Raw genomic sequence first — 24,734 nt, 5'->3', positions numbered from 1 at the left:
AAGCTTTTGAAAGGCATCTGAACCCAGTACAAGAAAACTGATGTCAATCCAGGTTTCAAAGGGTTAACTCATTGAAGTAAAATAGAGATTTTACAGTAGTAGTACAGTTTTTGATTATTGATAATGTTGCAGAGATCTGAAGCCAGGTTTTCAGGGACTTTTAAGGCATAATTGCACCAAACTCCTACAAAATGGAAGATATTGAAAAAGATGAAATACAAAAGGTAAAATCAAACTCACTTCTGTGGCACGATGGCCAGAATAACTGTGTTTTCGGAGGGCTTTGTGGCGCGAATCAACCTGGAAATCAAACAGATGCGGATTAAAAGTCAGCAGGAGTGTCAACGGGAGTTCATTTCAGCCACACTTTGAGCTCATGAGAAGTGGCTTGGACTCAGGTACAGAGTAAACATGTGGGCAGATTGGGGGTGATGTCATTGCCACAAAAGACGGAACAGAACATTGCTGCGCTTTACACAGAAACACCAAACACAACATGTGCTTCAGAGGTTCGACCACAAAGCCACACTGCTGGCAGGATGTACGGGAAAGTGGCCCAGGAGGGGGGGGGGGGGTGGGGGGGGGGGGGGGGAGGGGGGGTGGCAGTGATGGAGGACGAGGGAAGGAACAGAGGGAACAGATGATGGCAGCGATCCTCATGGGGGATAAGGATTGGAGAGAGGGGAGAGGAAAGAAAAACCAGTGACGAGGAAAAGGAGTGAAGGGAGCAAACAGAGCGGCTTCCAAACTGTGGTAATCAGGAGACAGCAGAGACGAATGGATCTGTTCCTTTACTTGCGGAAATAATGAAGCACTTATAATAAATCACTCTGCAAAATATACGCTGGTGGCTTTTAGTGTACCCAAGAACTTTGGATGGACTCACACTGTATCTAACAATAACTACAGCCCAAAAGTCTGCACAAATCGTGACAGAAATAAAGACACAAGCTAAATATATTGAGGAATATCCACCAAAACCTGAATAGTAACGATATTTAAGCATAAATAGAAGGTCTTTACAGACCTTTTAATAATGCCTAGAGGGTTTTCACACAACATTAACACAACCATGGGACACATTAGACACTCTGACCCATGGGAATCCCCATTCACTTCCTGTTAACACAAGACCTTTGAGCACAGAAGTCAAAAAGTAGGAGAATTTCTAGCTTTCAGTAGTAATTTGCAATAATAAGAGATTGGTTATAACTTACATAAGTATGTCACTTTTGGAAAAATTGTCTTCTTATAAATCTAGGATGTATATGCAGTAAGAAATGATTGAAATTGGTGCTACATGACCAGAGAAAACAGACACAAAGGACACTTTTGCTTAAGAGGTAGAAAACCTACAACTACCAGAATGCACTGCGATGCACCAGACCAATAAATGCTCCCTCTGGTGGGTGATGCAATGCAAACTCATTCATCACTCATGGCAACTGGGCAGCAAATAACAATCTTGTATTAAACTTAATAGTGAGCTAAAACATATTTCTAAAAACATTTGAGGCAGAAACGATCGAATCAGTAACAGAATCTTAGTTTATATTTGATAAGCGCTGCTTAGTTTAACTATTTTTAGTTTTGGCCTCTGTTTTCACTGAGCAGGAAGCAATTTGGCACCCACTTCCTGTTCATAATCTCTTGCTATATCAGTGAAACACAGCACTAAAGTGCGTTCCTACGAACATTTAGGCAAAAAAAAAAAAAGAAAAAAAAAAAGGGCAGTGCAGTGATGTTATCTTGATTTTATATTCGATCAGCACTGCCTGATTTTAGTTTGATCGGATTTCGGTCCAAGTTCGAAAAAAGGGACGGGGTGGGGGGGGTGATCGTCTTTACTCTTTAGCCACTTTTACACAGAGATGGCACTACAGGGCCGCAATGAAATCCCCCCTTAAACTGCCACTGCATTTTTACACAGAACCAAACAATGGCGGCATCATTCTGCTCTAGTGTGTGATTTTACACCGCATTGTGGCATCCTGCAATCAAAACAGGCACGATGGGTGTGATCCATGGATAGATCAAATAATGTCTAGATACAGCCATGAAGGCAGGGCCCCTATGAGAGCTGCTCATTGGTGCATGAAGCAAAAATATATAGGTATAAAATATCCTGATCTAGGAGCCCATGAGGCATCTGCATTGGAGACTTACGGCGGCCAAGTAAAGTCGAGTGTGCCTGAGCAGATAACTTCTGCTGGCGGAGCAAATGACTACTTGTTTACCACTTCGCTAGCGGTAAAAATGTCATTTTGTGGCTCTTTTAGACTTTACAAATGTTATCGAACTGGATGACTTAAATCTAGATCGTGAAATGAGTCGTTTCACAGGGGGTTCACAAAAATTATCCACTGATTTACAGACAATGTAAGTCAATGGGAAAAAGTCTTTCTGGGCCCGTGGGCATCACGTCACAGACCCAGACGGCGTAATTCCACTTTTAAACACTATTGGAAAATTGGTATCAGAGCCTGGCGCACTTCCTGGGGGCTTGTCGTGATGTTTAACACACAGCACAAAGCAGCGCTTTCTAAACAATCACAAAGGCAGAACATGTCAACAACATGCTAACATGCTAACAGTTGTTTTTAAATCTAATTGATCTAATCAATTTATATCATCACGCAGACTTTTGCAATGGGGGGAAGGAGGAATATAGACACTGGTGAGATGGAGGGAAGTTTACCAAAGTTTTTGTTACACAAACTAGCCACATTGTTGAGACACTAAAGCTAGTTGATAATTGGTAAAGTATCCCTTTAAATGTCACCTACATGTTTGGAATATTGCTCAGCAAGAAGAAGAGGAAATAGTTTAAAAATTGCAAAATTGCCAAAATTGAGAATAATATAAGCCAAAAAAAGCTTCCTTAATAAATCTTAAAATGCCCATGATGTACATCAGAGAGAAACAGACGACAAATAGACTATGCCAGTATGAACTCAGCTAACACCTGGCAAGAAAAAGGGAATGAGGTTATATGACAATCAGGGAGGTTTCTGAACAGTGGCCAGGGGCTTTTACTGTGGAAAAATGCTGACAAGAAAGAAAACATTTTCAGCGTCTTCATGTGTACTACTCTTGGCTCCCCTGGGCCGCCATCCAGCTTTCATGTCAACAAACAAACACACAAGTTGTACTTCAAGATTACTTAAGTGCTTCTCTACTTCAATAGCCACTTATGAATTATGACATCCAGTGCTTCTTTTGTTTAGAACAAAACACCGAAATGAGCATCAGTTACCAGACTATCATTCCTCAGGTTGCAGGTTAAGGTTGCACATGGGTGTGGTGCCTCCAGTGGACACCAGATGGAGCCCACAAGCCCTCAACACACACTCACTGACCTCTGGACATTCTTGTATATCACTGTGTTTAGGTAAAAACATCATAGCTTAAGTGCTGATTATTTTTCACTGAAGTGAAAGGGTCTTGTTAAAAGAAGTCATCAGAGGTGAAGCCCTCTGAGACTCTTTGTTTAATGTCAAACACTCGTGGTAGTCTGAAAACAGCAACAGACAAGAGGCCAGATTATTGTGCTGGTACAAGTTCTTCAAGGAATCACAGTGTAATTTGATGCTTAAAGGGAAAATCTCCAGGAGAAATGTTTTCTTGGAAAAAGATGAAAAGATAGATATTGCCCTCATGCCTTGTACGGGAAGCTAAATAGAGAAGACATGCATAGCTGCAGCCATATTCCATTTGAAGCCTCTGCAACATGGTCCAACAATTCGCACCACTGGTACAAGACAAACCCACCAATGTGACGATTGTTGCTACAATGCCCCGTTGAAGTGACTAAAAATGAGGCCCAACTAAGGATGGGAATCATTCATTTTTATTGATACTGATACCATTATCAAGACTCCTTAATGATCTCAGTTTTCATCCAGACTACTATCCATACTTTTCAATTATCTGTTGGAAAAACAAGGCGACAATATATTTTTAACATAGCTGGTTTTGCTTTTATTGCTTAACAACTGTTTCTTTTATATTGCTAAGAATACAAATTTCTGTCCTAAACCACTTTATTATTTACCTTTGCTTAATAGTTCTACTGGGCTGACCTTGAACACATCACAATGAAACCTTATGCAACTTCATGTATTTAGCTTACTAGCTCTTATTCTGGTGATTTCAACTTACATTTCAGCTGATGGAATTAAGGGATTTTTTTTTAACTGAAGACAGTTGAAGTTTTGCATTTAGGTTTAATCTGATGTGCAATTGATGTATGTGGACCAGTTCTTGGATTTAAATGACGTGACTCATCTCAAGATTTGATGACGTTATAGGACCCACAGGATTCGACAGCAGTACTGATAAGCTCAAACGTTATTGATTTTTGGGTTTTGAAAAAAGCGGAATTGGGTCCTCAATACAACCAGGTTTTGATCCCGATCCCTAGGCCCAACATAGCAATAATCCACTTTTTTTATTTACTTTAGTCGTTATACATGAAGTACCAAGATGATAAGCAAATCCTAACCCTAACCCCAACCTCTAATCCGGGTTAATGGATGTTTGGTTAGATGCCTGAAATTAAGTCTGTGGTAAACACAACCTTAAGAGACTTTAACGTTATGTATGTTCTGTTACATAAAATACACCAATAAATACCACACTTGTAAACTCTGAAGCACTTATGTCTTAAAAAAGGCAGTCGCTAACAAGTGGCTAAAGGAGATTTCACCACACCGAGCTGCGTCGAAGACGTCTTTATAGCCTTGTTGTGATGACAACGTTTAATCATTTAACCGTAGTGTAGTTTGTATAAAGCCTAACGTCAGTTTTTTTACTTCTGGCGATTCCTTTTAGGCTTCAAAAATCATCAAGTAGTGCTCATTTGTGGAGATAATCTTGCTGAGCAAACTGTATTAGTATCAGACATTTATTTACCATAGAGCTTATTTGTGATGATCCAAAATCCAATGGAAAAATCCCATAGGCTTTTTGATGAGGGAACCAGGGTGACTCTAACTTCCACATCCATCTACAGAAAAACATCATACTTGAGGCGCTCTATTAGTGAGGTTTAGAATTGCAGGAACATTGATTTGTGTTACCTTTGGACACAATTGTTTCTGTTGTACACTGATCAGCCAAAACATTAAAACCACTGACGATAAAGTGAGTAACACTGATCATCTCGTTACAATACAATGTTCTGCTGGGAAACCTTGGGTCTAGGCATTCATGTGTCACACTCTACCCACCCAAACACAGTTGCAGACCAAATCCCCCCCCCCAATGGCAACGACACTTCCTAATGGCAGTAGCCCCCCAGCAGACCAATGCGCCATCCCACACCTTCAAAAAATTGCTCTGGAATGGCCTGAGCAACATGACAGAGCTCAAGGCAACCTGGCTTCTAAGTTACCCAAATCCCAATATGACTGAGAATTTGTGGGACGTGCTAGTACCCACCCACACAATCCATAGGACTCAAAGGATTCGCTGCCAACGCCCTGGTGCCAGACACCACAGGAAACCCCCAGAGGACTTGCACCCATGCCTCAACAGGTCTAGAACTAAGTCTGATCCAAGGAGGCCCCACTGTGGATCAGGGGTACTTCTGGGGTACTGGGACATCCCACAGATACTCCATCAAAAAGGGTTCTGGGGAATTAAGAGGCCAGGTCAATGCCTTGAACTTTTTGTCACATTCCTTGGTCCATTCCTGAACTGTTTAAGCGGTGTTGTATGGTGCATTGTCCTGCAGGGGGGCTTCTGCCATCAGGAAGTACTGTTGCCATGAGGGGGGTACTTGGTCTACAGTGGTTTTTGGATGGGTAGAAAGTGTCAAGTGGCATCCACGTGAATGCTAGGTTGCAAGGGTTCTCAGTATAACATTGCTTTGTAGCAAGATGATACATTTCATTCACTTCCTCTGCCAGTGGTTCTGATGTTTTGGCTGACTGGTGTATATGCTAAGCTAACCGGCTGTAGCTTTACATTTACTTTGCAGACACAGAGTATGGCATCAATTTTCTCATGTAATTCTTAGAAAGAGAGCCAACAAACACATTTCCCAAATATCAAACTATTTTTTTTAGCAACCTTTCTAGGCGAAGACGTTCTGCAAATGTCAGTCCGTCAGATATGAAATACACAACTAACCACACAAACAGCAGAGACACAAGGCTCACCGGCACACAGCTTCAGGCTCAAAGTAGCGCGAGTTGCGTCCATCAATGACTACAATCTCATGGTGTTTGTCCAGGAAACACTCGGTGGCAGACTCTGGCGTGCGTGCTATGTTACACCTGAACCCAGCGCGGTCGCAGGCCCACCAGAAGGCATCGCTTTGGCTGTCCTCCTTGGCGAACACCAGCAGGACCTGAGGAGACAAGGAAGGAATGGACGCCTGGGTGAGACAGTGCTGCTACGACGGTGATAATTATAGGATATCTGTGTTAGTAGGTCCTCACTACATTTACTACTCAGACAGGACATTCTCCAGAGCAGCAGACACCAGAGAAGCAGACTTGAGCTGGGACATAAACTTCTAACACCGAGGTTACAGTACTACCACGGCTACTGACATTTATGGGCCCCAATAATACAGTAACTGATGGATCTGCCAAACCTTGTAAGACCTAGAACCTGTTAAAGTGCAAATAGATTGCCAAAACCCCTAAGATGTGACAGCAGCTCGGACATATTTAACTCTTAAACACCCACCTCCCTTTTGTAAAGTAGACTTTTTTTCATTAGGGACACCATATTTTTTAATTAGACTCTTGGCGGGAATTATATCTGGAATATTTTCACTTAAAGGGTTTAATTTGCAGGGATACTACCAATACTTTTTATAGTAAAGGTTAATATGTAAAAATTTTCATTTTGTGTAACTTATGTTGAGTATTAGAAGCTACAGTGAGATATAAGGTTCAAATGTATGGTTATGAATACAAACAACTCTAAATTTGATTTTTTTTGTGGATGGCATGTCACAAAATCACTTTCTGATAGAGAAATAATTACAAATAATGATCAAAAAGTCAAAAACTGAGAAAAATAAAGACATCATACTGACTCAGTGGTTAGCTTTGCTGTCTCACAGTAAAAAGGTCCAATAACAAATTTTAGCCTTTATTCTTTTTTAAACAAGTATTTTTCGAAACGATAAGTAGGTAGGTTTCCATTACATATTTGTGCAAAACAAAAAGACGATTCAAAGCAAACATATTTTGCAAAACTGCAATGCAAACACTTTTTGGGCTTTTCTACGTCACATAATGCAGCAGCAGCTACAAGAGGTGTTATTGCATCACATAACTCTTCAAAAGTTGAACGGATCATCCGGAAGTTTTGAATCCACAATTCCTCTGCGAAATTGTGGACCATCACCTCCCAGAAATCCCTCATATGTGGCTGCTCACCATGCATTTTCATTCGCGTAACATGCCTATGAGGCCTTGGATCGGAAATAATGACGGCTAGTGTGGTGACTGCAATAGAAATAAAGCTGCCAATGTTTTGAACATCCATAACCATGCTTCTTGTAATGTTATCACCAGAGGCGAACTCGCAAAACATCACTCAATGGAAACGCAGTCATTTCGCAATTGCGTTTTATCCACATTTTGAAAATATTGCTTAAGTTTTGCACTTATCTGTAATTATCACCTGTCTAGTGCATTCTTTCCATGCTTTTGAAAGAAGTCAAGCAAATTTGCCCAGGTTTCAAAGGGTCAATGCCCTGAATGTGGCACATAAAACCTTTAAGTTTATCCACTCATAATTATAATACAAAAGTAAAATACATATTTATTTAAATGCAGGACTCAACTAGCAACTTAGTGTTAATACACAGTAATATTGGGACTTAAACATAAATAAAGGATCTGAATACTTCATCTGCAGCTGCAATAGTCATGAAGCCTGAAGAGCACGGACTCGTGTTTTTGATCCCACACTGTGTTTTGACCACGAACACACCAGCCACCTTTGGTACAGTGGTGAGGAAACACAACGGTGTAAGAGACACATACAGTAGACAAGCGCACGCACACACACAGACACACACACACACAGCTGGGCTGCTGCCAGAACCAACAGTACTCAGCTCTGCCTCGCAGCAGCATCACCTCCTGACTCCCTCTAAGGACAACAAAGGATAGAGTGACAGAGGGAGAGTAGGTAGGTGCAGCAGAGAGAGAGAGAGAGAGAGAGAGAGAGAGAGAGAGAGAGATGGAAAAGAGAATGAGTGTGTGGGTGAGATAGGTAGACACCTCATTCTGTCTGTATAGTTTTAAAAACCAGGAGGAGAGTGTTTAAAAGTGTGACTATGTAGTCCTCACCTGGATGCAGGACAGACAGAATAAAATATGGATGTGAGAACAGCAGCAGAAGAAGCAGCAGATGTAAAAGCAGAAGAGGACAGAGTGAGAAAATGAGCTAGTATTGGTGAGTGCTTGTGAAAGTCCACACTCTTTGATCCCGTGCTGGCTTGTGTAACCATGGCACCGCTTTGTGTAACCATGGTGCTAACATGTGAAATTCCACACACACAGCACCCAGTCGACCCCAGGACGACGGCGGCTGCACACATCTCTGACCTGACACCCAAATATGTCACCAGCAATGAGCCTGGTGGGAGGCGGCATTGGTCTTAAAGGAACACATCACCTCCCAAGTGATCATTTGTATATTAATTACTCACACTGAGTTCCACTGAATTTGTGAAGAAAATATTTTTCATGTATGCCTAAACATTAAGAAATAATAACCCAAGAACAGAGAAAATTCTTGATGAATTAAAGTCACTGGGGTCCATGTTAAACAACAGCAAAACTGTATCAAAACTAATATTTAAAAGCTCTCACAAAACTTATTCAGTGCTTTCCTCAGAGCCAGACTCCATCGACAAAAATAGTAATTTTACCTCACTGAACATGGGAGCTGCTGGTTTTACTGCAGCTTCAGTCAGTTAGTTTACATGTGATATTGTGTGACTTTGGTGTTTTAAATATTCAGTTTAGATTTGCAAAAGTCACACAATAACACAAACTAACAAACTGTTTGAGGCAGCGGTAGAGCAGCAGCTCCTGTGTTCAGTGAGGTAAAATTACTGTTTTTGTCTATGGAGTCTGGCTTTGAAGGCTTTGCGTGGATTAAGTTAAATTTAACACTGTCTTTTTGGGAAGTACTAAGCATATGACTTGATGAATGAGACTTGGCTTATACTGCACAAGTTGTGTAAGAGTTTGTATTTGGATGTTTTGATATCATTTTGCTGTTGTTAAACATGGACCCCTATGACTTCATTTCATCAAAAATTTTCTCAATTTTTTAAATTCTTTATTCGCCCTGGAGGCATGTAAGAAACAAATTCAGGGGTGAGTAGTTGATAAACATATGGTCCTTTTTGGGGTGATGTTTTCCTTTAATACTTCAACTGACGTCCACACTGCCAAATATGTTTAAAAGTACGGCTGCACTCCATCACACTGACATCATGTTTGTCTTAGACGCACGTGTCCTTGAATGTTACTCACTCTTAATGGGACACAAATCAATGCAGGTTTATACAGTTACCTGATAAGAGCTTCTTTAAAGTGGATACATAATTCTAATTTTAACATACACTGTCAGTCTACGTTTGTATTCTGCCACAAAAGCTTTACTGTCATGGCTGAGAGGCCTCTCTACAGGTGCTACAGATGTTATTCTGTGTGAGGGGTTTGTTTTGTATGTGGAGAACAGAATGCTGCCCAACAGTTCAGCCAGATTGACAAGTGAGAGGGCAGAAAGAGGCAAAGATCACTCTGAGCAATAGCTGAAAAACAATAGAAGAAATCATCAGTGACTGATGAAGAAACTGGAAGCTTAGACTCAAAATGTGTGCAGATTCGAAGAGGCAAAGGTTCTTATTTCACTGTCAAGAGCACAATGTTGCCTATAAGAGGCTGGAATTAGCAGGAAATGTGTTACTTTAACCCTTTGAAACCTGGGCAGACTGGCTTGATTTCCTTCAAAAACATAGGAAGAAGGCAAAGAGCAGCCTGGGAAGATACAACAAAGAACTGAGAAAGAAACAAGTAAGTAAGCAAAGTGACGTCTATCCAGGTTTCAAAGGGTTAACAAAGCTCTTCTACAACTTTGCAATAGGAATATTTGGGATTCAGTAACAATATTCTCCCCCATCATGAAACACTGTGGAAATGCTGACTAAATAGAAATTTCTGTAATTCTTTTGGGGACAAAACTATTTCAGATAATACATTTGGTGTCTGAATTGCATTGTTTTATTTCTGTTTATTATTGAAGGAAAGAAGGAAAACATTAGTATAAAAGCTCTGTCCGTGTACCGTGTGTTTAACTACACAAACACAGTCACTTATTGGCTTCATGGTTTGTATGAAAACACGGTTCAGTACACACTGGCACGGACGCTGATCCCTGATTGCTGCTGTGAGCTGACTCACATTTTCAGAGTTCAGAGGTTAATCCGCCATGTTTGCACACCCAGACCAGATGCCATCTCAAACACAGAGGGGTGTCATTGGGCTAACTAGCTTTGAGCACTTTATCTGTGTGGGAGTGTAACAGATTCAGAGAGTATCAGACAGTCCATCAGGGATGCCGCTATCTTCACTTTGATGCAGTTATGCATCACATACCTTCAGGGCATTTTCTATAAAATACAGATCAACTATAAAGTATCAGCTTATTGACCTTAATTTGAAGACTGTAGATTCCAGTTTTTGCTGTTTGTTTGTATGAATTTTACCTGAAAGAGATCGACACTTTGCAGAATTATTTTGCGTCTTTTCACAAACAGTTTTTGAGCCGATGGACCTATCAGACCGCCTGCTGTTCAAAAACGTTACTTTAAAAAATTAAGAAAGGATTTATACATTTTGTGTGCTTTGCTAAAGCATGTGATAAAACATGTCAAGTTTAAAAAAAACAAATAATTTAGGTCAAGCTTTATTTACTGCAGTGGCTTTTTCCAGAGTAGAAATTATTAGTTGATTAATCTATTAGAAAATTAATCAGCATTTTGTAGAATTTTGTAAAAAAAAAAAAAATTCCCATCACAATTTCCAAAAGCTTAATTAATGTACTCAAAGTGATTTAATAACTCATTAAAAACCCAAACAAACAAAGTTACTTTTGGGTTTGGGAATTTACTGAATAAAAAAATCACTTTTTATCATGACTTTTTCAATATTCATGCAGAGATCCACTAATCAAGAGAAGATAATGCTCAGATTAATCGCTAATTAAAACAGTTGATAGCTGCAACACTGTTACAATCCTCTGTAAAAGCCAGTAAGTGGACCTCAAGTTAACGTTATTTTTTGTAAGGTTAAGAATGAACTTGTAAGATAAAATCTTTTATAAAAGCCTTAGAGTTATGAAACACACATACTGTATTTGCAGATACTGGCTATAAAGCATTTTAGATATCATTTAAGCTGTTAACCCTTTAACATCCACCCCTAATTTCAGTTGAGTTTAGATCTTTGCAGTAATTTTGGACATTTAGTGTTCAAGGATTTATCACATTCTGCTAGAAATTCTATCTGAGTCATTTTTATAGAGATGATAAGACTCAAGCATTCAACGTTAGAATATTTTTATTACTAATGAATCAAAAAGCTCAAACTCACATTCATCTAACCTTTGTGGCTTATTTTAATGTGAATGACACATCACCAGGTTTGCAACAACTATAGCGAGACAAATATGGGTTGTGGCCAGATGGAACTGCAAAATTCCCAATTTGCAATCAATCAGCTTCAAAATGTCTGAATATTTTATGGTGTGACAACAGTATGGTAGGTTTAGGAACAAAAAGCGCTTCGTTGTTGGGTTGGGGACAGTTAACGGGACATGAAATCTCGCAGGATTTTTCAGTGTTTTACCTAGAAACAACCCAGATTATGTCACTGGTTGCTGCAGCCTACAAACAAATGGTACCATAGCAGCAGGAACATTTCTAGCTACAATTTAAAAACATGAAAATGTGGCGAGACATTGGGGCCTGGGATCTTCTGGGATCTGGAAGAAATCAAGCGGCAGATGCTTGGTTTGAACTGAAGGGTTAAACACAGGTCAGATAAGTGTGGTCACTGGTGTGAAAGAAGTGGAAGAAAAACACAAACTGGCACAACTGGCACAAGTAAATTCATTTTTTTTTTCACCACTTAATTTTCAGTTACTTTGCTAACTTTTACTGCTAGTAGTTTAACCCTTTGAAACCTGCTCGACATCACTTTCTTGTGTTACGGCCGGCTTTTACAGTGTTAAAACCTTTGAAGCTTAAGCTAATTGATTTGATTTCTTTTGAAAATTTATCTAAAAAGACAACAAACAACTTGGCAAGAGATGTCCAGCAAATTGCAAGAAATTAGTAAAAGCTGACAAGAAAATGAACTGAAAATAAGTTTAAAAAAAGACAGAAAAAAGAGAGAGAAAAATATTAGAAAAATAATTATTAAAAAATGATTATTTGATTATATCTAATGTTAATTACATTTGCATTTTAAGCACTTTTTTCCAAGCCATTTCCTTTTTTAAAAAAAAATTTCTTTCTTCTTAATTTTTATTATATTTATCTAGGATTCAGAAAACTATATTCATAGTTGTCATTAATAAATATTTAAAATTATTTTAAAGAATTATTTTCATTTATATGCACTTTTCCCCAGGCCATTTCCTTATTCCTTTACTTATTTATTTACTTCTTTTTGCCTTTACATTTTTAGGTAAAAATCAAGGGAAAACTATGGTTATTTATGATTATCATCATTACACATGTAAAATTATGTTAAAGAATCAAAGTCATTTTTTAGGTCATTTCCTTGTTTGTTTTTAAACTTAATTTTCCTTTCTTTTTTTCCCTTTTTTGTGCTATTTTTTTCAGGTAACTTTCTTGTAACTTTTTAAAAAAATTTTTTTTTTATCAATTCTTTGCTAATTTGGGGTAACTTCTTGTGAAGTTCTTATTGCTGTACATGTTTTTGAAAGAGAATTTAAGCCAGTTGCTTAGGTCAAAGGGTTAAGCTTTAATAACATGATCATATAACTTTCCTAGATAGTTTGAGCATCTTGCTGAAAAAACTGTGGATAAGAAAAAGGATTTATCAACAAGATAAACACCACAGCTACATGCATGTGAAATATAACGTGTGTTACTGTATGTGTGTAATGAGTGAAAGACATGAATCATGAGATTAGCTGGATGAGGAGGTATCTGCAGAGCCTGAAACTCTCCAGGGCTGTGAGGCGGCAACAGTAAATGTCAAGGAAAACTCTATATATAACCCTCTCCTGCAGAGCATTTTATCTCCCTCTTTTCATCTCCAGGGGAAGGAGTGAAGCGGGAGAGGGCCGGGTCGGGTCACGGATCCAGCAGAACTTTAAGAGAGCACTTTAAGGGTTTTATGGGGCATAGCACAAGGTCCGGGGAGGCTTTTTAATAAAGCCTGTGGTCCCTCCACCTGCCTGTACGCTGCCACAGATTCCTTGAGCGATAGTTTTTGGCAGGGGGGGGGTGAATAAGGAGGAGGACGAGGGCTAAGGGGTAGAGCAGGATACTGTAGCTCGGCGTGAACATGAGTGGCATGCTTGGCCTCTCACATCATCACGCTGGAGCAGGAACTGAGCAGAAAGCCCTGGAGATTGCTCAAACACGAGCAAATTAAATCAAATCGCCTCATAAAAGAAGCTAATTCTGGAGGTCGGAGCTGGCAGAGCGAAGTGTTTTACCTGCATCTCAACCAGCTGGTAACCTCCAGAGTTTCGTTGTTACATAAGGATAAATCTGACTAGCACATGGCCTAATCCCCCAGCACAGGATGAGCATGGACAATCCCTGACTCAGCCCGGCCTAACCTTGCAATATTCCAGAGTTCTTGAGGGGGAACATGAGATCCCAGCAGGACTGATACGACAGGGTACGGACAGGGTGTCTGTAGGCAATAAATCAGACACCCTCTCAAAGCCCAGAGTGTTCAACTAGCTCATCTCAGCAAATAAGTCATACAGTGGAATACTGTGGATTCCAGTGTTGGGAAGCTCCAGATCCATCTTTAGTTTAACTGCAGGGTTCATACAGGCATGAAAAACCTGGGGATAGAATTTGCAAATAGCAATTTCCAGGCCTGGAAATAATTTGGATAACTAAATATACTCAGAAAGTTTTGGAAAAGTTATGGAATTTTGTTTTATAAACCTGTATGATGAGACATGATGTGTTCAAGGATGATTATTTCTGTTTTTACAGTTAAATGGTGTGATTTTTCAGGATTTAAAAAAACCCCCCAAAAACAAATCATGCCTGTGGCCCCACGGGTTTTGGAAGGCATATTATCAAAAAATGTTTAAAGAAAAAATAAATTTTCTGTTTTTACAGTCTCTGGCTATGATAAATGGTCTGATTTTTAAAGGCAACATGTCTTTCAAACTTGACGGCCCCTTGGATTTGGAAGGCATACTGTCAAAAAAAAATTTAATAGAAAAAAAAACAGCTAAATCCTTTGTTTTGAATAGCCAAAGAAAAAAAAAAGAAAAAAAAATATGTTTCTTTTAAAAAATCGTCCACAATTTCTAAAGAAAAAAAATTTCCCCAAAACCTTTTCTTTTAAAATGACCAATTTTTTTAAAGAAAAAAAATCAAAACTTTAAATCAAAACAATCAAAAAATTAAGAAAAAAAACCCCTATTTTTTAAAATTTAAAAGATAGTTGTAATTTCATTTAGCATTCTCCACAGAAATGAATAAAATACTGAGATAAGGCTACTGCTTTTTTGTCAAGGTTTTCTTGCACCCATTAAAAGCAAGGAGGCCTCACAAACCCCTCCTGACTTCCAGGGTCAGGACTTCCAGGTTGAGAACCAGTTATTTAGCAATATGGTGAAACTTAACATTTCTTTATGTTTCAACAACACCGCGGTCGACATGTGGTTATGTTTAGACACAAAACCCACTTTGTTACTGTAAGGAAAATATCCTGTTTGGGCAAAAAACATCTGCTATGCTGTCACAACCATGGCTGAAAATGCTGCAATGTCTCCCTAAAAAATCCCAGTTTTGTTGTTCTTGAACAAAAGTCTGCAGCCTGGCAGATGTCTAATTTTGGCCCACATCATAAACATTAGAATCACATTATTCAGGGATCTCTTGATGGCCAGTGTGAGCACAACCTGTTACAATGTTTATATGGACACCTGACTTTTGTTTTAAGACAGAAAAATTATGACCCTATCCTTTAAGATTATACTCTCAGTTTATGTAAACATTCTCCTGCAATGCACGATGGCAGGTGGAAGATATTTAGGTTAGCAAAACCATTTCTAACATACTTCAAATCCAGCTACAACTAGGAAGCTGATGTGACTGGTTTTCCCAGTAGAAAGATCATATTTACAGAAAATCTCAATGTAACCCGAGCACAGCATCAGAGTATTACCAGTCTTACTGATGATCTCTCTTAAGTTTAAATGACACATTTTGTATTAACAAAAACTGTAAAATGAATGCTTTCTCCTACATTTGCTTCCTTCTTTTGTCCTACACTTTCTCCGACATTTGAGTTTAAGACAGTCGTATTGCTAAAATGTTCCTATTCTCATAGTTGTGTCTTGAGTGCTATTTGTCTACTGAACTAAACAAAGCAAAAAAAAAAAAAGAATACAGTACCAAATATCAACAATATTTGAAAGAAAAATGATATCATTTGGCAAACACTGGGGAAATAACCAAATCATTATCGTTTGTGTGGAGCTAATAAAATTGGTTAAGCTATTAGCAGAATAATGATCAAAAATGATGATAAATTAATTTTTGCTTTGCTTTTTTCCCCCACAATTTTTGCTTAAAAATGACACATATTCTTTGATTCCAGAATCTCAATTTACTTAATTTGCTACTTTTATTTGTCTTAAATCATTATGAAGTTAATATTTTGGTATTTTTGTACTTTTGGTCAAACAGACCAAGATATTTGAAGATGAATTATCAAGTTACTGCAAGTAGATACATGATCCTATTTACAGTGCAATTTGTTCAGTTTTGATATATATATATTTCAATTTTCATCCCTCAAACTGATTTTTAAATGCATTTAAAATTTAGCACCGGATATGTTATGCAAATGTATTATCAGGCAAAACAGTGGTAGGAAGATCAGAGGCACAGCAAGCTGCAATTGTAAAATCGCATGACATAAGACCTCCTCCGGACAGTCAGTTGTTTGCATGAAAGGCTCTAAAATGTGGAACACACTACCAACCAAAATAAAATCACAAGATACTAAAAGTTTTAAAAAAGAAAACGTTTTAACCAAAGTGTTAAAGACTGGCTGAAGCAAAATCAGAGATGTGAGCTTTTTTAACTAGTTTAAGTCTTTCAGTTGAATGATGTAACATTGACATTTGTGTCTTTTTCTCTTTTGTTTTGTTTTACTGTAACTGCATATTGAAATTCGATGTAATCTTGTTATTGTACGCACATTATTGTATGTAACCTTAATACCTTTTTTTTCCTTTACTAAAAGCTTAACTAGGGACAGGAGTTGGATACTAGAAATAGCTATAATCTCTATATGTGAAACATCGATTACTAAAGCTTGTTTGTAACAGGCTGAAGTTGTACTACGTTAATTCGCATTGTCCCTATCAAAAAAAAAACAAAAACTATGTAAATAAAATGTTCTAACTGGCTTCTTGCATTTGAACATTGGGTCCCTAAACCATCACAAAATAATATGATAAAAATCTGTTTCATACCTGAATGGGCTCTTGAGTCAGTCTCATAGGTCCCACACATTCTTCTGTAGCTGAAACCTGCAGGGGTCACAAAAGACGAAATGTCACTGTCACAAACCAAACACATACAACACACAAAGCTAAAACCAAAACAATCTGTGAACACTTCTTACCATTTTACCATTCATGTCCAGAAGCATATTTGCATAGTTTTTCTTGCCCAACCTGGCTAACCCTGTTGCACTTCAACACTTTTAATCTTCCTCTTTCACTTTTAAGAGTCCATTCAGCAATGAGAAAAGTATTTCCTTGCAAAACAGCAGCAGCCTGCTAAAACAACAAATATCTGGCGTCTTTACTATGGGTTCAGAGATCGCCTCTCTGTAGTCGAGGGTATTTACATGCAGTATTAGCCGCCCAGAATGGAGCTGTCCACTGCAAACCTCTTTAGAAGGTATTAGCAGCCAGCCGCAGATTGAACTCACAGGTTTACTTGCATAATCCTCCTGCAGGAGCATCACACACTGAGCTGTATATATGTGTGTGTTTTCGCAGCCCGTCTGGGCAGCTTCAGCAGGCCTCTTAACCCCATGCGTCATTTCTGGTGTGAGTAAGCAACTCGGCTACATGTGCATGCTTTGAGCATATGCGTGCACACACATGCTTATACCACAACTACACACACACACACACACACACACACACACACACACACACACACAATACACACACACACACACACATATAGTCGAGGCCACTTTAGCTTTGTGTGTCATGCCCAGGAATTAACCATCTACCTGATGGTTATTTCTGAGCATGTTCTGTTTGTGACTCATCTTTCTTTTAAAATTTGTGAGAATATGTGGTTTTTGCCGCTAACGTGTTGGTAAACACATACTCCTAATCCACAGCGAGATGCACCAGGTTGAAAGAATTCTTTACCCTCCCCAAAAAGGCAATTACTCAGCCCATGTTACCTTGAATACAAGAAGAAATCTTTGTTTTTCTCACATGCCTTTGGAGAAGGACGACTCCAATAAAGGGAGAAAATTGTTGAAATTAAGTCATACGGGTGCGCTTTTAAGGCTTTCACAAGCTATTTGATCCTTTGAAACCTGAACAACTTAGTTTTATTTCTTTCAAAAACATGGAGGGAAAAAGCAAAATAAAACTTGATAAGAAATGTCCCACAAATTGCAAGAAATTGCCTAAAAATTACTATCACAAATCACAAATGATCAAAAAAGGGGGAAAGGGTAGAATAGTCTGGAAAATTATATTTCTTTTTATATTTAAAATTATGTTACAGAAATCTTATACAATATATTAAGAAATGCATATACATATATGTTTGAATTTCAGCCCTTCCCAGGTTATTTTCTTGTTTGATTTTGAGTTATCATTTTTTTGCTTATTTTTAGGTCATTTTCTTGTAATTTTTGCCAATTTTTGTGCCATGTCTTGTTAAGTTGCTTGTTCTCCCCATGTTTTTAAAGAACTCAAACCAATTTACTCAGGTTTCAAAGGGTTATCAACAGCAAAACTATATCATGAATTTATTTACAAACCCTCAGCTCATGCAGTATAATCCAAGTCTCTTCCTAAAAAAGACAGCCCTTTCTGAGGCGGAAAAGAACTAAAAGTGGAATCTATGCCTCCTCTCTTCAAAACCTGACTCCATTAAAAACAACAGTAATTTTACCTCACTGAACACAGGAGCTGCTGATCCACCGCTGCCTCAATAGGTAAGCTTGTTTGTGTTATTGTGTGACTTTGTTTAAACTGAACTAACACCAGAGTCACACAGCAACACTGACTAACTAACTGATTGAAGCAGCAGTAAACTAGCAGCTCCTGTAATCAGGGAGCTAAAATCATTGTTTTTGTCAATGGAGTCTGGCTTTGAAGAGAGTTTTGTTAAGTTACAATTTAGTGCAGTTTCTGGCAAGAACTGTCTGTTTGGGGAGTACTGACCATACAACTGGACATGAGATGTATGAGAGTTTGGAAACAGATGTTTTGATAGATTTTTGCTGTTGTTAAACGTGGACCCCTATTACCTTAGTTCATCCAAAAATGTATGTGTTTTTGAATTCTTCATTCACTGTGGAGACGTGAGAAAAGCAACGTTTTCTTTCACACGTTCAGCATAGCATGGTGTGTGTAATTAATATTATCATGGTCATTTAGTAGGTGATGTATTCCTTTAAGGTCTCTTTCAAGCTATGGCGTGTCCCAAAAACAAAGAGCAGAGATAAAGAAAAAAGGCGAAGGGGGATTTCTGCTAATTCTACATAAGGCGCCAGATCCATGATAACGAATGCTACGCACAAGCTCTTCTCAGTTACTCAGTGTGACTAAAGCGGTGAGGTCGACACGAGTTGTGACTCAACTACACACCAGTATTATTTGTCAGTTGTAATTAGGCTTAGAGGTGGACACACACACACCCACATCCAGTCTCAACCAGCCACCAACCAACCACTAACGTTATCAAGAGCTTTTGGGTGCTACTCTTGAAGAAAAAGCTTCATTTTGAGTAACAGGCCTTTACATTACTTCAGTAGCGTAATATAATAACAAGAAATGTGCAGCATTTGTGAGCATTAGTGTTGAGAATATGATTTTATGCAAAACTGCACTGCACTCACCATGACTGAATATACTGACATGTAATCTGATATGAAGTGTGGCAGTGAAAATGATTATTTCTTAAATCTAGGGAAAAATGAAAAAAATATATATAATTAACATTTTTTAAATAATTAAAAGTATTTAAAAAATTATCTTTATTTTGTCAGCACTTTTTCAGGTCATTTCCAGATTTTTGCGGAAGTTTTTTCTGTTTTTTTTTCTCCTTAGAGTTTTAGGTTAAAATCTAGTGAAAACTACATTTATGATTATCATCATTTCATATTTAAAATTACATTAAAGAATTTTTGTAACTTTTTACAGCATTTTTATGGTCATTTACATTTTTGTTTTTAACTTTATTTTTTCCTTTTCTGTGCTAATTTTTAGATATTTTTTTTAAAATTCTGTTTTACTAATTTCTTACTATTTTTTTAAAAGTAATTCCTAAAGCCAATTACTACTTACAAGGGTTAAAGGAATCTGTTGACACATAAAACACTGCTGGTAAGCAGTAAGCACAGAATAATATTAGTCCATACTTTGTTTAGCTCCTCGACACACAACACCAAATACCCTTACTTGCACGCAGAGACACACACACAGACACACTCGCGCTGGATATACATATTGTCTGGGGTGTTATATATCAAACATTCGCATTTTTAGACTTAAAGAGCAGTTGCAAAGTGAGGACTGCTGGATGTGAAGTTCAGAAAAAAACAGCCTTGAGAGCCAGTCAAGCTGCAGTTACAGTTTACATCCATGTCTGCCCCGACTAATACGTAACCATGACAGCTGGCATTGCTTCAAATAGGTTATGAATGTTGCTAAAAGAACTATAAAATCAGTGCAGTTTCAAGGTGGACACCCAAAATTAGCATCACCAATTCAGTATCTGACCAAATGTTTCTGTTCCTGAGTTAGGATGCTGAGTAATGGCCGGTGAAGTGTTTTTGCAGAACATTGTGATGTCATAGTAAAACTGAACTTGGATAAGGATCTTTTCTAATTTTAGCAATTTGTAAGACATTTCTTGCCAAGTCGCTTATGACCTTTTTCCCCATGTTTTTACAAATCATTTGGCTAAGGCTCAAAAGTGTAAATATATGTGAAAGGCATCTGAATGGAGTACATAAAAGTGATGGTGATCCAGGTTTTCAAAGGGTTAAGTTGCTCATGAAGCCCTGAACAGGAGAGGCTTTATAGAATTTTGCACACTTGTACATATGCACATTTGCTTTACATGACATACATTCTTCTTTAACTATAGTACCTGTTTTTGACATTTGTTTTTGCACAGATTTTCTACCATGTGATTGGTTTCTGTACAGCTGCTGTGATACGGGGATAAACAAAAGTATCATGTGCATCTGTTCACTCATCTATCCATACAAACATACAACAAGCCGCAGGATAGTGTACATCAATCTTTACTACTTTTTTGCCGATAGTGGACTTCGAACATTGTGTCATCACAGTCATGTGGGCCTCATATCAAAGTTCTTTGTCTCCGAAGTTCAAAGAGATTCTTGGAAGTCTGAGCTGGAGTCATTTTGATGATGTCAGCATTCACAGTGAATTATGTTTCAGAGAAAAATGAGGTCAATCAAGGAAGAGATGACCCAAGGCAGTGTTGAACCACAGGTCCATCAATAGCCCTTTTCAAAACACATGTGCTAGCCTGGTTTAACTTGGCGCGTCAGCCTGACGCAACATGGATTTGCATCTTCATACAACAGGGCTTCTTGCTTAAAGGTGTGTCATTAACTAATGCTTGTCATGAGACACTGACGTTTAAAAGCAGGACCCTCTTTAGTGCCTTTTACTACTGTACTGTGCAATAGCTGTCAACTTGGAGTTTCAGGCATTTTTTTGTACTAATCAACAGCAGATAGTCCAAGTTTTGGCTCATTGTTGGATCTTAGCCGCTGCTGCTGTTTTAACTCTTGCTAATCAGGCAGGCGTTGAACCGAGTAATTTCCTTGAGGAGAGGAGCTCTGGAGGCAGCGTCTAACTTGTGTAAAGGCAGCAACAGAAAGTCTGCTGATCTGACCAGAGTCAGACCCCTGGCTCTGGTCAGCTATCACCACCAATAGGATCTAATTCTGTGGAAAAAAATGAAATGCTAATCCAAGATTTCGAAAAAAGAATATTCTTAAGTCAAAAGCAAATACCTACCCTGCAAACAAATATCGGAATAGTCCAATAATCTGGTTGAAAAACAGAGATGTGATAAAGAAATGGATCTAGAATTGCCACTGAATGATGACAAAACACAGCTGACGTCACTATAAAATGTTTTCTGGTGGTGGGGTGCTTTGGCCCAACTCCGAAGATTGCTGCATTTAAACTGTAAACTCAAACCAACTCAAATCTGACTCAGCGTAGCCAACAGCACAGTTGAAGACAAAAAAAACCTTTGGAATCTTAGAAGTTTAGTGCAGCTACATTCTGCTACATGGATCTAATAAACTTTGGTACAACATCAAGTTCGATGTATGCAGACTGTACAATGGCATCACCTACTGAATCACAGGCTACGACCATTGACGAGCAAAATGTCGGCGTGCGTTACTCATCTATGCAGCTGTAGTGGTGAAAACAAAATGTAAAAAACAAGTGGAGCCCTTGCTATAGTGGCATTTATGTGTGTTGACCATTGGACACTGTAAAAAGAGGCCAACTTGGTGCACCAATTTTGCAACAAGACCTCAAAATAAGTATAAGCATCTACTAGCATTTAGCAGTGTTGCGCTGATCAGTGCATCATCTTATGCTGCATTTCTATTGGTTGCTTAGTAGGTAGTAACATCAGTCATACAGTGAGATGCTCATCCCAAATTTCTGAAACTGTCAGAATTTTATCACAAACTGTCTTTGATTGCACGATCATGACAGCGGCCATGCTTGAACCTCTCTCCCTCTGCAGCGTAGGACCACTGCTTTAGAGCCACAACCAAAGACATCAACACGTTTCTTTTCTTCCATCTAGGACAGCCCAAAAACGTACAGTGTATACCAAACTTTCTAAGATAAAAAGCCTGAAGGGAATGAGGGGCCGTTTACAAATCAAAGGTTCCTTCATGAAACGTGAAACTTTTGTTTCAGTGTTGCCTTTTACTCACACGAAACTGGGTTCCAGAGTTTAATCTTTTGAAAATGCAACCCCGTCTGTTGCCATGTAAACTGACAATCGTGTGAGAACGATGACATTACAGCTGCACTCTGTGCATGCATGGTGTTATTCTCACCATTAGAAAGGTGCACCGCCAACTACTGGCCTGGCATGCATGCTATAGCATTTTTAGTTGTTTTTGAGGATCTGTGTACGCAATATAAGCTCTCGCAATGATATCACATCAACGGAGACTTGTTTAAAAATGCAAAGGAAATACTTTTCCGTTTTTAGTAGGGCCATTTGCGTCTAAACTAAGCACGGGCAAACAAAGATTAGGGGATAACGTCCGGATTCATGAGAGGAGTAACTGTGTTTTACTTTGGGACGATGCAGTCAGATGTGAACCAGAACAGGAAGGAAGACAGTGAATATGGGAACAAGAGTAATGTCTGCTAGGAGAACAGTTTGGACTATGATGGAGGGAGTGTTGGGTGAAGTTGTCACAAGACACCATCTCTTAGTCTCTTAGAGTAGGCGACAAAATCCTCATGGCAAGACAGGAAGGGGAAACAGGTGAAGGGAGATTTAGTAGTACACAGACAAGAGCCTCAGAGTTAAGATGAATGGTAGAAGCAAGGTGGTTGGAGGTGGAGAAGGAGGAGAAAGGCTGGAATTTGCTTGTGCAGTACGCTTAAGTCTAAAAATTTAACAAAACCAAGACAGAGCCGAGGAGACGGCAAAAATCTACAGGACAGAAAGTGGAGAAAAAAATGAATAAAAGTTTGTAGAAAGTTGTTGAAAAGAGAATAAAGAAAGACAGAAAGTATTGCAAATAAATGTTTGAGATGATTTTTGTAAACAGCCTTTTATGACCTGTTTATATATGTTATTTATGCAATGTTTCATCTATTTATTGATGAACAGCACTTGTGGTTAACTGTTGTAAATTTGGAAATTGTATATTTATGTAAAACATGCATAGAAGATGGAGTAGTTTATGATTCCCAATAGAAAATCACACTATTACAGCAACACTCAACTAAAAACGAGCTAAACAAAAACTACAGCAACAGTCTCTAACTATACAGCATAACAAATCCAGATGAGCTGCTGTACATTGGTAGTGAAAGTCAGATGTATGTGGCTCATTGGCTCATTCTATAGAAACATCCATTTTTCTGTCCCTGGCTTTTAGAGAAATATTACTCTTGAAAAAAAAAAAAATATAAATACAAAAAAATATATATAATATATATATTATATATATATATATATATATATATATATATATATATATATATATATATGTTTATATATATGTTTCCTTTTTTTAGAATTAGATAAAAAAAACACATTTTTTGAACTATCACACCATTTGATTGGAGTCATTTATGGAGGGAAAATAAAGTGAATATAAAAGTTGATGCAACTTAGAAATGACAAGTTTAATTAAATCAATCTCAAGTGTTAGCAACTTCAGTAACCTAATCCAAGTATACTCTGCTATTTATCTGTATGCTGCCAGTTGCATACTAGTCAGTCATATTTGTATATTCTTAAGAAAACAGAAGTTAGGCCAGGCTAACTTGGTTTACTGAAGCTGCTAACACAAGAATAAGGTGTTTCACTTGTCGTTCAAGTACAGTAATACAGCTACATTTCCAGTAAACTTATCAATCAGATATAAACTAAACTTACATTTAGATTCATAGTTATATTTATTTTCCTTTTTGCATTGGTTTCCAAGATTAATTTAAGTAAAATCAACTTGTCAGATTTTATAGTGTACATCGTGCCCATGCATACACTGTATACACATTAGGGACTCAGGTTAAATGTTCATTTTGGAGGCCTTCTCCACCATTTCATGGCTGTTTATCACCATAATGCCCCTAAACTTAACAAAGTTACGCTATGTTTCAAGTGTTCTTTTGAAGATGTTTTCAGTGTTTACAATGATGTCGGATTATAAAAATGACAAGCGAGTTTACATCACAGCCGGAGAACAGAAAGAGCTGTTTACACTCACAGGCCAATGCCTAATCATTTTTGAGTTAAGTGGCAAAGAGGGGTGTAGTTCTCATCTAGGCTCGACCTTGTGTGTGGCTCTTACTGTGAGACTGTTTTTAAAAAAAAATGATACAGCATGACGTGATTGTGGCATTCATTGCGGGGAAAAGCCCTCTCATCATATGCATTAGGTCACTTGAGTCTGTATCTGAACCGCAGAGGAATGTTATTG

The 24,734-nt window shown here is 38.2% G+C and overlaps 1 protein-coding gene across 2 annotated transcripts in view; it reads right to left on the bottom strand.

Annotated features, from left to right (window-relative positions):
- The window catches only part of pde8b (phosphodiesterase 8B), a 71,380-nt gene that overhangs the window by 34,091 nt on the left and 12,555 nt on the right, over positions 1–24,734 (bottom strand). For both annotated transcript variants that reach the window (XM_042508962.1, XM_042508963.1), the window contains exons 2-4: positions 16,762–16,818; positions 6,165–6,355; positions 241–300 (exon numbers count right to left, since the gene is read on the bottom strand). In XM_042508962.1, coding sequence (XP_042364896.1) covers positions 241–300; positions 6,165–6,355; positions 16,762–16,818 — 308 coding nt within the window. The remainder of the gene's footprint in view (positions 1–240; positions 301–6,164; positions 6,356–16,761; positions 16,819–24,734) is intronic.

Source organism: Plectropomus leopardus, chromosome 20 (assembly GCF_008729295.1).
Source record: "Plectropomus leopardus isolate mb chromosome 20, YSFRI_Pleo_2.0, whole genome shotgun sequence".
Taxonomy (NCBI): Eukaryota; Metazoa; Chordata; class Actinopteri; order Perciformes; family Serranidae; genus Plectropomus; species Plectropomus leopardus.
Note: the sequence above shows the minus strand (reverse complement) of the source record. Positions and strands in the feature narration are given on the sequence as shown.